At 36.7% G+C, this 14,031-nt stretch overlaps 1 protein-coding gene across 5 annotated transcripts in view; it reads left to right on the top strand.

The window, feature by feature from the left end:
* The window catches only part of numb (NUMB endocytic adaptor protein), a 96,611-nt gene that overhangs the window by 68,375 nt on the left and 14,205 nt on the right, over positions 1-14,031 (top strand). For 4 of the 5 annotated variants that reach the window (XM_089120040.1, XM_039674438.2, XM_089120038.1 and 1 more), the window contains exons 4-7: positions 3,972-4,004; positions 6,826-6,900; positions 11,676-11,816; positions 13,420-13,624. In XM_089120040.1, coding sequence (XP_088976166.1) covers positions 3,972-4,004; positions 6,826-6,900; positions 11,676-11,816; positions 13,420-13,624 — 454 coding nt within the window. The remainder of the gene's footprint in view (positions 1-3,971; positions 4,005-6,825; positions 6,901-11,675; positions 11,817-13,419; positions 13,625-14,031) is intronic. The other variant, XM_039674447.2, reaches the window with a different exon arrangement.

The raw sequence follows: 14,031 nt of genomic DNA, 5'->3' as shown, positions 1-14,031 counted from the left end.
ACCTCTTTTCTAACCCAATGAGCATTGCTTTCCTTCTATGGCTGTGTATGAAATGCTCTTCAGCATAACCATCACTTTAACTTTCCGTAACATGTAACCTCCACCTCTTTCCGTGACACTCTCTGTGCCCTTAACTGAAGGTGTGGGGGTCTGTATATAATGGTTATGGTGGTTACGATTACTTGAACTGAAATCCAAACCTCAGTTAAGGGACATGAGGTGAGTGTAGATGAAGAAGTGAGTCTTGGGCTTGGCGAATGGTACACTTCTTGTTTCACGAAGGCCACATACACACGGCAAAGCTTAGGGTTATGTCGGATGCATTGATCTAGTTAACATTCCTCATGCGTACAGAACTGCAACCACTGCAACGTTTTGAGTCACGCATCTGCAAACATGAAACGAGCAGTTTGTGAATACAGTTGTAGATGTAGCTGTCATATCTTATAACCAAACTCTGTAGAGAACAGGAATTCAACTGCATCAGTATTATAAAATAAAAAAATATCAAATTTTGTTATTTACTAGTTACTATTTTTTTAATCTGTCTATAATTAGTTATTAGTTCATTTTGTTAATACATAAATAACTTAAATGAATGTTTTTTCACTCATTTCATTTAAATAGAGATTCGACAGTATGAAGATTTCATATCACAGTTATCAGTATTATCAAGGTATTGTTAAAATGAGCTGGAAAGTGCTGATACCCAGAGCTGAAATCATTTCGCCACATTTTATATTGAAATACAACAAATAATAAATAAAATTAGCAGCACAATGTGCTTTTTTGTTCGCATAAACATTAAAATAGTAATATTGACAGCAACAACAGCCATATTTGAGGTGAACAAAATACGTATAGCGTTTATCTACGACATGTTCAAATTAAATTAGACAAAATGATGAACTGCACATTTCAGCCTTTAAACCGTTTGTTAAGAAAAGGGAGTCAAAATGATTATAGGTATTTTATCTGCTCTGTATATAATTCTAGATGCCTTGTTATATGAATTTAGGTTGTACAATGCAGATTTTTTTCCATCAACTCGTTAAAATTGACATCCCTTTGCTTAAAGGGATAGTTCAGTTGGAAATTAATTTTTGGTATGTTTTAGCTTACCTCAAGGGCATCCAAGATGTAGGTGTCTTTGTTTCTGCAGTAGTTTCAATTTTGGTATTTTTAGGTCAAACCGTTCTTGTCTGTCAGTCATATAATGCAAGTCTATGGTCACCACCTCAAAGAGCATGCACAGAGAAGTCCAAATTAAACTAGATTTAATGACTCGTAAATGTAAGCACACATTGATGGCCTAAGACACGAAACGAGCGGTTTGTGTGAGAAAACGAACAGTATTTATATCGTTTTTACCACTTGTAACCACAGCCACATGGTGGTGACCATTTTTTAAGTTGGTGACCATAGACCTGCATTATATGACTGATAGACACAAACGGTTTGACCCAAAAATATCAAAATTGAAACTACTGTGGAAACAAAGACACCTACATCTTGGATGCCCTTGAGTCAAGTCAAATATATTATATAACGCTTTTCACAATACAGATCAAAGCTGCTTCACAATATCAATCAAGTAAACTTAACAGTGTTTGTTTATTCATGGAAAAAAAGACAATCAAGTTTGGTAGAGCTGATCAAAGCTAAAAGCTAAGCTAAAACATACCAAATATTATTTCAAAGTGAACTATCCCTTTAAAAATGCAGCCCAATTTCCAGGAGCAGAATAAAAACTGCCCACTCTCTGACAGTAGGTGGCGCTTGTTGAACAGCAGAAATAGAGCGGTGTCTCTGTACACTTATACACTACTTTTTTAGGCAGTACACAGACATATAAGATGAAGACAGTCAGATGCATTCATGCGTTTCGACTATAAGCTCAGCACTCGACTATAATGATTGTAATTGTTTGTAGAGGTTGTGAAACTTCACTGCCTTCCGCCATGTTTTCACACAAAATGAAACTTAAGCTGCATGCTGTTGCCTTACTTTAATGCCGGCCATAATTTACCCTGAGGTTTTCAAATCGCGGTAATCAAATGCGGTTTTAATGATAATTAAAATATGAAGTGGTAACGCTAACCGCCAGGGAAACCCGTAACCGTTTTTTCACCTATATTAACTATAGCTCTAGTGTGTATGTGGCCAAAGAGGGGTTTTTGAAACCTTTGTTGTGGATGTGTGTGTGTGTGTGTGTGATTAGTGAACGCCGTAGCCGAGGTCAGCTCTGTCCCTGTGGCACTTCTGATGGAAACTCTGGAGGTCATCAGAAGCAATCCTAATGAACTCCTGCTCAACGCTGCCGCCATCACTAACATGATAACATGATTTCGTTTAGAGGATTAGTTCACACGAAACCAGGACAAATCTGTCATGATTTACTCACTCTCACTCAAACCTGCTTTTTTTTTTTCTTATCTGAAACACAAAAGGAGATATTTACTAATTTGTTCATGCTGCTCTTTTCCATACTAAGAAATTGAATGCAAACAAATGCTGTTGAACCACAAATTAATCAGAGATGCAAGATAATGGTTAAACTAATCATAATTATTGTGCTAACATTATAATCACGATTGTTCTCGTTTGAAAAATTTCTTTTTTGACATTTGATCAGATTTATTGCTCTTTGGCGTAAATTGTAAGACAATTTAGATTTACATGAACGTTACTTTTTAAGTTGATGTGATCATTTTTAAAATAAAAACAAGTCTATTTTTCGATGACAGTCAGCGCTAGCCATTGAAGTAACACTTCATGTAACTGAGAGAGGTTACTGTAGATTATTCATTAATTGTTCGATTAATCATGAAAAATATATATATAGATTAATCAATTTTTTTTAAAAGCCTTATGATCTACTTTTATAATTGTTATTATTTGTAGCTAAACAGCATTGGTCCACATTCACTTTTTCGCTGAATGAAAAAGAGCTTAAAGGAGTAGTTCACTTTTAAAAAGCATTTGCTGATAATTTACTCACCCCCATGTCATCCAAGATGTCCACGTCTTTCTTTCTTCAGTTGAAAAGAAATTAAGGTTTTTGATGAAAACATCAAAACATATAATGGATTTCAATGGGGTCCAAACGGTTCAAGGTCCAAAAGAGAGTTTCAATACAAACTGTTCAAAGGGCTTTAACGATTTCAGACAACGAATAAGGGTCTTATCTAGCGAAGCGATCGGTCATTTCAAAAATAAATGACAAAGTTTAAGTTTTATAAGCACAAATGCTCGCGTTGCTCTTTTCTGTGATCATCAAAATGAACAAATCTTTTTTCGAGTCATTTGGTTCATTCAACAAACGAAATGACTTGAAAAAAATTCATTTTCGTTCATTTTGATGAACGAGCTTGAACAGGAGAGTCACGAATGCGCATCACAGAACAGAGCAAGGCGAGCATTTATGCTTATAAAACTTAATGCACTGAAACTCTAATTTGGACCTCGAACCGTTTGGTTCCCATTGAAGTCCATTATATGGAGAAAAATCCTGGAATGTGTTCATCAAAAACCTTAATTTCTTTTCGACTGAAGAAAGAAAGACGTGGACATCTTGGATGACATGGGGGTGAGTAAATTATCAGCAAAAGTTGTTTTAAAAAAAACTGAACTACTACTTTAAGTGATTAAATGACAATTTTTTCATTGCGTGCCAACTATCCCTTCAAGAATAATGAAATAATCAAACTCACTTAGTGGAGTAATAATACTAGACCTGTAACAGCACCAATAACATCAACTGTAAACTTCACACGTGGTGAATCTGACTCCTGATTGGTGATCTCCCCTTCTTATCCTCTCCATACTTCACAACTCTGTCATTCACAACTCAAACCCCTAAACCAGATCCGCCCTGACACACACTCACAGGACATTGTGTCTCAGTTCATTTGTAACACTCTCCTGCCTTTTCCTCCCACCAACATCCCCTTACCAACCCTCCATTCCAGGACAGAAAGTTCTTCAAGGGCTTCTTTGCAAAAGTAAGTTCTGATGTGTGCATTTATGTACAGTCCCAAATATACTCTATGCAAGTATACGATTTCATATGTCGTTGCGAAATTTCCAAACACAGTCTCATGAAGATGCGTATCTATACCACGAGTGTCATTTCTCGTGGCATTTATACGCCAAAAGTGTTTTTTTCGTGTATATGGTACCTAGGTTAGGTTTAGGGGGGAGGGGGGTGGGGAGTTCGTGCGTATTATACGCAAAAAAGTGCGTATCATATGTACGCGAAAATCGCGTGCCAAATACACGCAAAAACTGTTTTTGGCGTATAAATGCCACGAGAAATGACATTCGTGCCATAGATACGAACTTTCATGAGATCGGGCTGAAATTTCAGAATTTACCGCAATATATCAAGAGCTTGAAGCAGATATGACACCCAGAAACACCTCATATGTGCCACTCACAAGGGGGTTTCCTTACCAATAAACTTGTACAATACGCATATTATTAAAAATAATGGCTATTTGCGTAAACCTACCAACATCCGTAGCCATGATTTTTGGAATGACGCTTAAAGGCCCGTACACACCGGGACGAATATCAGCGCGCGTTATTCGTCAGCATTTTTAAACGCGTTTTTTGTGTTCACACCTGAGCGATTTTCGTTGACGATGAGCTGAGTGAACACGCAAATTCATTCCCTGACATTAGATGGCGCTAATTTGTTCTGCAATACCACTCCATAACAGTTTTCTTTTATCAAGATGTTTGTAGTTGCTGTCGCGTTTGTCATATAGTTCTTCATGTTCTAGCACCAACGAGAACAGCAGCTCTACACAGTGTTGTAGTACTCGAGACTCGGACTCGTCTCGGACTCGGTCTCGAGACCATATTTTAATGGTCTTGGTCTTGTCATGGACTCGTGTCCATTTGGACTCGGAATTGACTCGTACTCGAACATTTTTTTTTTAGGACTCGGAATTATTCCCGAGTCCACTCGAGTTCAATTAAAAATATTTTTCATGATTATTAATGTATGTTAATAAAATATTTCTTTAAATTGATTGACACGCCCAGTGATTGGTGATTTTCTAGTGCGCAACTGCGCATGACAAATTGTAATAAAATTACTTTTAACACCACCTACTATGTGGCCTTTTTACCCTAAACTGATCATATTTTTTAAACTCTAAGTAAATTCAGTAAAAAAAAAAAAAAAGGGATTTCTCTAAGTAAATAAAAGTAAATTAGGTAATCAACCCTCACTGGTCTCGGTCTCGACGTGGACTCGACCGTCTCTGGTCTCGGACTCGACCGTCTCTGGTCTCGGACTCGACTCGGACTCGACCGTCTCTGGTCTCGGACTCGACTCGGACTCGACCGTCTCTGGTCTCGGACTCGACTCGGACTCGACCGTCTCTGGTCTCGGACTCGACTCGGACTCGACCGTCTCTGGTCTCGGACTCGACTCGGACTCGACCGTCTCTGGTCTCGGACTCGACTCGGACTCGACCGTCTCTGGTCTCGGACTCGACTCGGACTCGACCGTCTCTGGTCTCGGACTCGACTCGGACTCGACCGTCTCTGGTCTCGGACTCGACTCGGACTCGACCGTCTCTGGTCTCGGACTCGACTCGGACTCGACCGTCTCTGGTCTCGGACTCGACTCGGACTCGACCGTCTCTGGTCTCGGACTCGACTCGGACTCGAGTGAGGTGGTCTCGACTACAACACTGGCTCTACATTCATCTTGCCTTGCATCTTCCTCGTCTTATTTCTTCCTGGCTGTGTAGACGGCGACGCTACTTGGCGTCTTGGCGTATATATCTCCTTCGCCGTTGCCTATGTGTGCTCGGCAAGATCGTTTTGTATTTGAGCGCCCCCAAGTTGTATTTTACTGTAACTTCAGAAGCTCCAAACATGTGCGCAAAAGCGCCAATCTCATTGTCGGATAGTTTTTGACACAGCGCATCAAACTAAAAAAACGAACCCGAGGCGTTTTTTTTAATTGTTTTTTTAATTTTTTTTATTCGCCCATTGTTTAGTCACGAGGCGTTAAATGTCAGCAAATAACTCGCGCGAAATTCGTCCCGGTGTGAACGGGCCTTTAGTCGCATAACATCGGTTAATGGAAACGCCGTCATTTCGCAATTGGTTTTTAACGACGTTTATAAAATATCGTAAAAGTTTTGCGCAAATCTGTCTACTGTTGAATTGAACCAATACCCGCGAGGTCCACAGAGCAACAACGAGTGTCGATTAATCATTAAAATAGAGTATTTCTGACGACTTTTACCCGCGAGTACTGAGGTCTTTTGCCGCCACAGCAACGATTGTTGTTTGTGTACTTGCATTGAGTATGTTTGTGGCTCGAACACGTGTGAATGTGTGTCCACTTTTTTTCCCCACTGATAGATTAGTTTGCTCCTAAAACATGCGTGGAGCAATAGAAGAGTGTGTGCAAACTGAGTCACAAAACTCATTTTGTTTCCTTTCCTGTCACGAAAATATGTGTGTGTGTGTGTGTGTGTGTGTGTGAGAGCTAATTTCTGCACTTAGGTAAGTGTGAACACAGCTCCCCGAATCAGGGCGTGTGTTTGTTTGAATGCTCACCCTCTGTTCTTCCTCTTCCAACATGCCTGCTTCTTCTACCGCTGCTGTGACCTTCTCTGAACTCAATGTTTTGAACTTTTCTCTATTTTCAGGTGTTGTTGGTAGATTTGTGTGAAAGTGGAGGAGGGTGAAGGGCCTCAACAAGGGGAACTTGTGGGAAAATCAACTCTCTTCTCTTTGAAAGTCTCTGTTTTCCCTCCATCCCTCATTGTTTGTGTGTTATGTGTGTCCACACAGGCGGGTAAGAAGGCCGTGCGCGCGGTGCTCTGGGTGTCTGCAGATGGCCTGAGGGTCGTAGATGACAAGACAAAGGTACTGAAGGACTCCAATCTGACCTGAGATGATCCATTAGATCCCACATATAAATACAGTCCAGATGCTCATAATGAATAGCACTTGCTCACTGCCCTCTCCCATTTCAAGGAAATCATCCAAACTGGTTTTGTGAATCAGACCAGCCGATTAAATGAAAAGATGCAATTTTTCATGAACTCGTGTCAACTTAACAATGAGAGCTAGTGCACATCAGGATTAGTATAGTCAACTAAGACTTAAACCATACTTTTTTTTTTTTATTCACAATAATATATTTATGCAAATAATAGTTTCAGGTAGTAAATGACTCATTGTCATTTAGTTTAACTTGATGTACTAAAATAATTGAAAGTGAAAAAAAAATTAAATGTTTTATTTAAAAAAAATGAACTAAAAAATGAAATAAAAAACAACGAAATGACAAACTTTTGACTAAAACTTTTAACTAAAATTGAAATGAAAGCTGAAATACAAAAAATAGAAAATATAGTATATATGAAGAGTTCAGATGCAAAAGCCTCTAAGTGCCATTTGAAATTTTCTTCTAGAATGATCATTTTTTATCAAGCTTGTATATTTAAGTTCAGTAATTTCACTTAAATAACAATTAATAGGTAATCTTCATTGCAATTTAAGTGAAATTACTGAGCTTAAATATATAAGTTTGATAAAAATTATCATTCTAGAAGAAAATTTCAAATGGCACTTAGAGGCTTTTGCATGTGAACTCTTCATATATACAGTATATATATATATATATATATATATTAGGGCTGTGCAAAAAATTAATTGCGATTAATCGCATCCAAAATAAAAGTCTGTGTTTACATAATATATTTGTGTGTGCTGTATATAATTATTTTGTATATATAAATACACACACATGCATATATTTAAGAAAATGTGTTATTCATTCATATATAAAATATTTATATTTATATAATATAGATTATGTATTTATAAATATATACAGAATTTCAGCGCAAATAATTCTTAAAATATATACATGCATGCATAGGTATTTATATATACAAATTAATTATATACAGCACACACAAATATATAATGTAAACACAGACTTTTATTTTGGATGCGATTAATCGCAATTAACTTTTGCACAGCCCTAATATATATATATAAAAGATATAAAGTCTCAAGAAAATAAAGAATCAAGAAAATAAAAAAAAGAAAGTCAAGTTTTTAATGTTTATATGTGTATGTGGTGTTTTTAATATGCTTTAACACACACCATGTGTAAATTCATAAGTCGACAGCATTGCTGAGTATTTTCTTTATAAAACTGCACCAAAGATGGTCTCAAAAACATGGTGTGAAACCGCTGGTGTTTCTGACGTCACCAACTACCTTGTAACCAATCAGATCAACGTGTGATCGTCAACAAGTGGCTCTCAGGGTTAAATGAGTGAGTGGAGGCGGGGCTCATTTGCATATTCATAGAACCGAGTGTACAAAATGAGGCAAGGGTGTCGAGTTACATTCAAAATATTTTAAGGCATGAAGTTCTTTTTTTTTCCAATGAAAAACATTTAAATATGTTATTTTGTTGATCAGATAAATTTAAAGGTAAAACATGATTGACTACAGGAGGACTTTAAATAAACTGACCAGTAGTTATACTTTGTATAATCCTCTTGCATCCTTTAATTATTTGATCCCAGTCATTGAAAATGCACAGTAAAGGGCATCTCTTCAAAATGTATTTGTGTGTGTGTGTGTGTGTTAGATGTAAGAGGTTTGGGTCAACATGAGGATAGGTGAATGAAGCAGTTGTCCTATATTCTTGCACACTTATCATATTCATCTATTCCTGCCCCCTGCTGGTGTGAGCCAGTCATTGCTCATCACTGCACGGATTTCAGTCTGGCAAAGCACAAAAGTCCATATCGCTGCATATGAAACCATCAAGTGATGTTTATGTTTTATGTGATGTTTATGCATTATAATATTAATACTACAGCAGACCTCAAGCAGTAATATTGAAAATGCAAGCACTGATCACAGCATAGATTTAATGAAGAAATTAAAGACACTAACTGACTTTTAAAATGTACAATCTTTTACTGATGGAGATGTCTACAAAAGCTGGAGCTCCTAAAACTATTATTGTTTATAAATCTGTTGTCAACAAACAAGAAGCTCTCCCTTTTCTATTTCACAGTACAGTAGTAAGGAGTTTTAAAGACCTTAATCTTAAATCCTCACATCCTCGGATCCTTTTAAAGGGATAGTTCACTTTGAAATACATTTTTGGTATGTTTTAGCTTACCTCAAGCCTCAAGGGCATCCAAGATGTAGGTGTCTTTGTTTCCTCAGTAGTTTCAATTTTGATATTTTTAGGTCAAACTGTTCTTGTCTGTCAGTCGTATAATGGAGGTCTATGGTCACCACCTCAAAGAGCATGCACAGAGAAGTCCAAATTAAACATGATTTAATGACTCGTAAATGTAAGCACACATTGATGGCCTAAGACACGAAACGAGCGGTTTGTGTGAGAAAACGAACAGTATTTATATCGTTTTTACCTCTTGTAACCACAGCCACAAAGCGCCCGTGCCTGCGCCCTCAGATCACTTGGACATGGCTGTGGTTACAAGAGGTAAAAACGATATAAATACTGTTCGTTTTCTCATACAAACCGCTCGTTTCGTGTCTTAGGCCATCAATGTGTACTTACATTTACGAGTCATTAAATCAGGTTTAATTTGGACTTCTCTGTGCATGCTCTTTGAGGTGGTGACCATAGACCTGCATTATATGACTGACAGACAAGAACGGTTTGACCTAAAAATATCAAAATTGAAACTACTGCGGAAACAAAGACACCTACATCTTGGATGCCCTTGAGGTAAGATAAAACATACCAAAAATTAATTCAAAGTGAACTATCCCTTTAATAATACCACAAAAGTAGGAGTGAAAGATTGGGCGATGCTGCTTTTATCCGCTGTTCTCCTCGCGTCTGGAAAGAGGAAGTGCGACGTGCTAAAAATAGTAATAGTTTAAGTCTAAATTAAAAGATATTTTTTAGTCTGGCCTTTCTTCATTTTTAGATATTTTATTTCTTTATAGTTAATCCTTATAAACTTTATTCTTATTCTTGTATTTTAATGGGTCTACTATCCATTGTATCTATTGTTTGTTTGTTTTTTTTCCTGTAAACCACTTGGAACTTTATTCATTTGTTCGGAAAAGTACTATATAAATACATTAGCTTGCTTAATGTGTTACAATGTTGCATTTTCTTCTTGGTTCTGGTTAGTTTTTCACAAGGCAACATTTCAAAGCATACCAAAATGTGTTGACAGGTCACATGTGCGTAAAACGCCCTCTTATTGGTCAGAGATTCGTCTGCGTCATCCGTCAAGATGGATTGAGGTTTTTTTTGTTCCACTGGCGTATTGTGGCTTCATCTGTAGCTGTCGTGACAAAACATTGTGCATTTGTGAGATAAAGAAAACAAACAGGACGCCACTGGTTTCCTTTCCGGGAAGTTTGTGGAGCGCGTCACAGAAATGTAACGAAACTCAGCGTATAGGATACAAGCAAACTCTAGCTCTGAAACTAATGTGTGGGCTTAGAATCGATGCATTATTACAAATAAATAGATTGAGATTCACAAAAATGTATCAAATTCATAAATAAATAGATTAAGATCCACAAATAAATGTAAAGAGTTTCACAAAAATGCATAAAACTCACAAAAATAAATAAAGGTTTGCAAGATTTGTAATATTACTGCTGGGCAATGATTAATCTCATACAAAATATAAGTTAGTTTACAAAATATATGTGTGTGTGCTGTGTATAATTATTTTGTATAAATACAAACACATGCATATATATATATATATATATATATATATATATATATACACATAAGAAAAATGTGTTTATTTTTTTATTTGTTTAAAATGTATATATTTAATGATACAAATATTTATACTGTATATACATGCAAATATTTATTAAAAGATTTACATGCATATGTGTGTATTTATATATACAAAATAATGATACACAGTTAGGGTTGGGTATCGAGAATCGAGTATCGATTGGAACCGAGACTAACTTTTAGTTTTTCCCGGAATCGTTCAAAAGTTAAAATTTCGATTCCTAGTTTCGATATTCACAGTCCGCCGAGCGGAAGAAGAAACCGCTGAACAACACCAACGAAGAAGCGTCTACCGGAAGTGTTGGCATAACCACGCAAGTCGAACATGAGTAGCTTACGTCGGCGGTCCAAAGTGTGGCGTCACTTTTCTAAAAATAACGAAATCTCGGCAAAATGCAAAATTTGTGACAAAAGGAGTATTTTTACAGAAGGAGTATTTCCTTAAGAAAGGATTATTTCCTTCAGAAAGGCTGTTGGTTAGCAAGGTTAGCTAAACTTTTTTGACCCTGCCTCTTAAAAGAATCAGAATCGAGAATCGTTAGGAACCTGAATCGAAACAAGGAATCGGAATCGGAATCAGAATCGTTCAAATTCAAACGATACCCAACCCTATACACAGTGCACACACATATGTTACATATGTAAACACAAACTTTTATTTTGGACGCGATTAATCGTTGCCCAGCACTCATAAAAATATATATTTACAAATGTGTTTTTTATGTCACAAACACAACCCTGCCTGGTATTTGTTTGTGAAACACTTCAATTAATTCAAATCCAGCAATTAACCCCATCGAAAACACCCTGTTCTTTTGTGGAAATAAACACTTTGCCATTCTGCCTGTTTTGTTGTCAGGATCTGATCCTGGACCAGACGATAGAGAAGGTTTCCTTCTGTGCGCCGGACCGTAACTTTGAGCACGCCTTCTCCTACATCTGCAGAGACGGGACCACACGCCGCTGGATCTGCCACTGTTTCATGGCCGTCAAAGACTCGGTGAGCGCTCTCATGCCCGTCACACACACTCATGGCCTTACATTTTATTAACTGCCTCTTCATATAAAATTGTGTCTGGAAAGCTAAGGACGAGAGCTTACAAATCTACATCTTATCAAGTTGCTAGAAAACATTGAATATGTTGTTAATTGCACATAAAATGGACCATGGCAGTATGAACTGTGTTGTCATTCGATTTTGTGTCTAATATCATGAAAAGTACAAATAACCTGAAATTAAATGTAAATACTAAATATTTAAATAGTCACAATTACAAGAATAAACACCAAATCCATTGGAGTGACCACAATATACAGTAGAATACAGCATTAAATCTGCAATAATATGATCAGACAGAAGAAGAGCTCTTATTATGTCATTTATCTCACATACAGTCTCTTCTGCATTATTTGACCAAAAATACAGTAAAAACAGCAACATTGTGAAATATTATTACAATTTAAAATAGATATTTTCTGAATAAAATGTATTTTATCCCTGTGATGCAGTTTCTTACCACTATCCTTGTTATCATTTCTTATTATTTTCGGTTGTGCTGCTTAATATTGTGAGGTAAACTGTGATAAATTAGTATAAGTTATAAAGAGCAGCATTTGTTTGAAATAGAAATCATTTGAAACATTTTAAATGTCTTTACTGTCACTTTTGGTCAATGAAATGATCCCTCAGAAATCATTCCAGTATGCTGATCTGACGCTTAAAAAACACTCGTTATTATTATCAATGTTGAAAACCTTCGTGGACTATTTTTTCCCAGCATTCCTTGATGAATAGAAAGTTCTATTTCGTTTATTTGGAATAGTATCTTTTGTTAACATTAATAAAGCTCTAAACTAGAGCCCGACCGATAAAGGATTTTGAAGGCCGATACCGATACAAATATTTTTGGGTTTTAAAATTCGATATTCCGATACATCGGCCGATATTTTTTTTTTTTATTAAATATTGTTGGATTTCACACACGTGTAAAAAAAAAACCTAACTTTTCTGCACAAGATACATTTGATACTTTTTCTCTATGTCTAAATGTTCACTCAGTATAACTTACATTTTACAATGCAGGGACTGTAACTAGAGATATGCGAGTTATAAATACAGTAATCATTACTTTATTTAGCCAGAAAAACTTCATTGTGGTTCCCAAACTCATTAATGTTAACGTTAGCGGTCTTCCACTGATGATAGTGGCATTAGCTAGCTTTATGGTTAGCTAGTCTATGATGAGCCATAATTTAGCAATAGATAACATCATACTGCAAATTGTAAAACATACATTTTCAAGGAGAGATGATTGAAGCATGTTTCATCCGTTTTTATTTTTATTTTTTAAATATTCATTTATCGGCCATTATAACTGCCGATACCGATATTTTGGAAAATGCCTAATATCGGCCGACCGATATATCGGTCTGGCTCTACTCTAAACTTAAATGTCCAGTATAAAAAAATCGTGTATACATATGTTTTAAAAATGAATCATATTGATATAATTCTTTAATTATGGTGAATCATATTCTACTATAATTGAATGTAATATGATATATTTGAAGAGGGCATTGTGTGTGTGTGTGTGTGTGGTCAGGGCGAGCGTCTGAGCCATGCGGTGGGCTGTGCGTTTGCCGCGTGTCTGGAGCGGAAACAGAAGCGGGAGAAAGAGTGCGGGGTCACGGCCACCTTCGATGCCAACCGCACCACCTTCACACGGGAGGGCTCGTTCCGCGTCACCACCGCCACCGAGCAGGCGGAGCGAGAGGAGGTCATGCGGCAGCTGCAGGACGCCAAGAAAGGTGCGTTTCAGACCTCGTCACGGCGAGGTATACGCTACCGTTTAAAACATGTCTCTTCTGCTCACCAACGGTATTTGATCAAAATTACAGTATTATTACGATTTAAAATAACTGTTTTCTATGTGAATAAACTTTAAAATGTAAGTTAATCCTGGGATCAAAGCTGAATTTTCAGTGTCACATGATACTTCAGAAATCATGATGCTAAAGAAACATTTCTGATTATTATCAATGTTGATTTTTGTGGAAACTGATCTTTTTTTTTCAGGACCGATTTATTTGATTTTTAAATGTCTTATTGTCACTGTGATCAGTTTAATGAATAGGTTTATACATCTAATGGGTCTTTATAATGAGCGGTATAGGAAGGAGGAGTAACCATATTCAAGGATCTTTAGCTTTAAAGT

Source organism: Pimephales promelas, chromosome 15 (assembly GCF_988280905.1).
Source record: "Pimephales promelas chromosome 15, fPimPro1.hap1.1, whole genome shotgun sequence".
NCBI lineage: Eukaryota > Metazoa > Chordata > Actinopteri > Cypriniformes > Leuciscidae > Pimephales > Pimephales promelas.
This window is presented reverse-complemented; position numbering and strand designations above follow the sequence as displayed.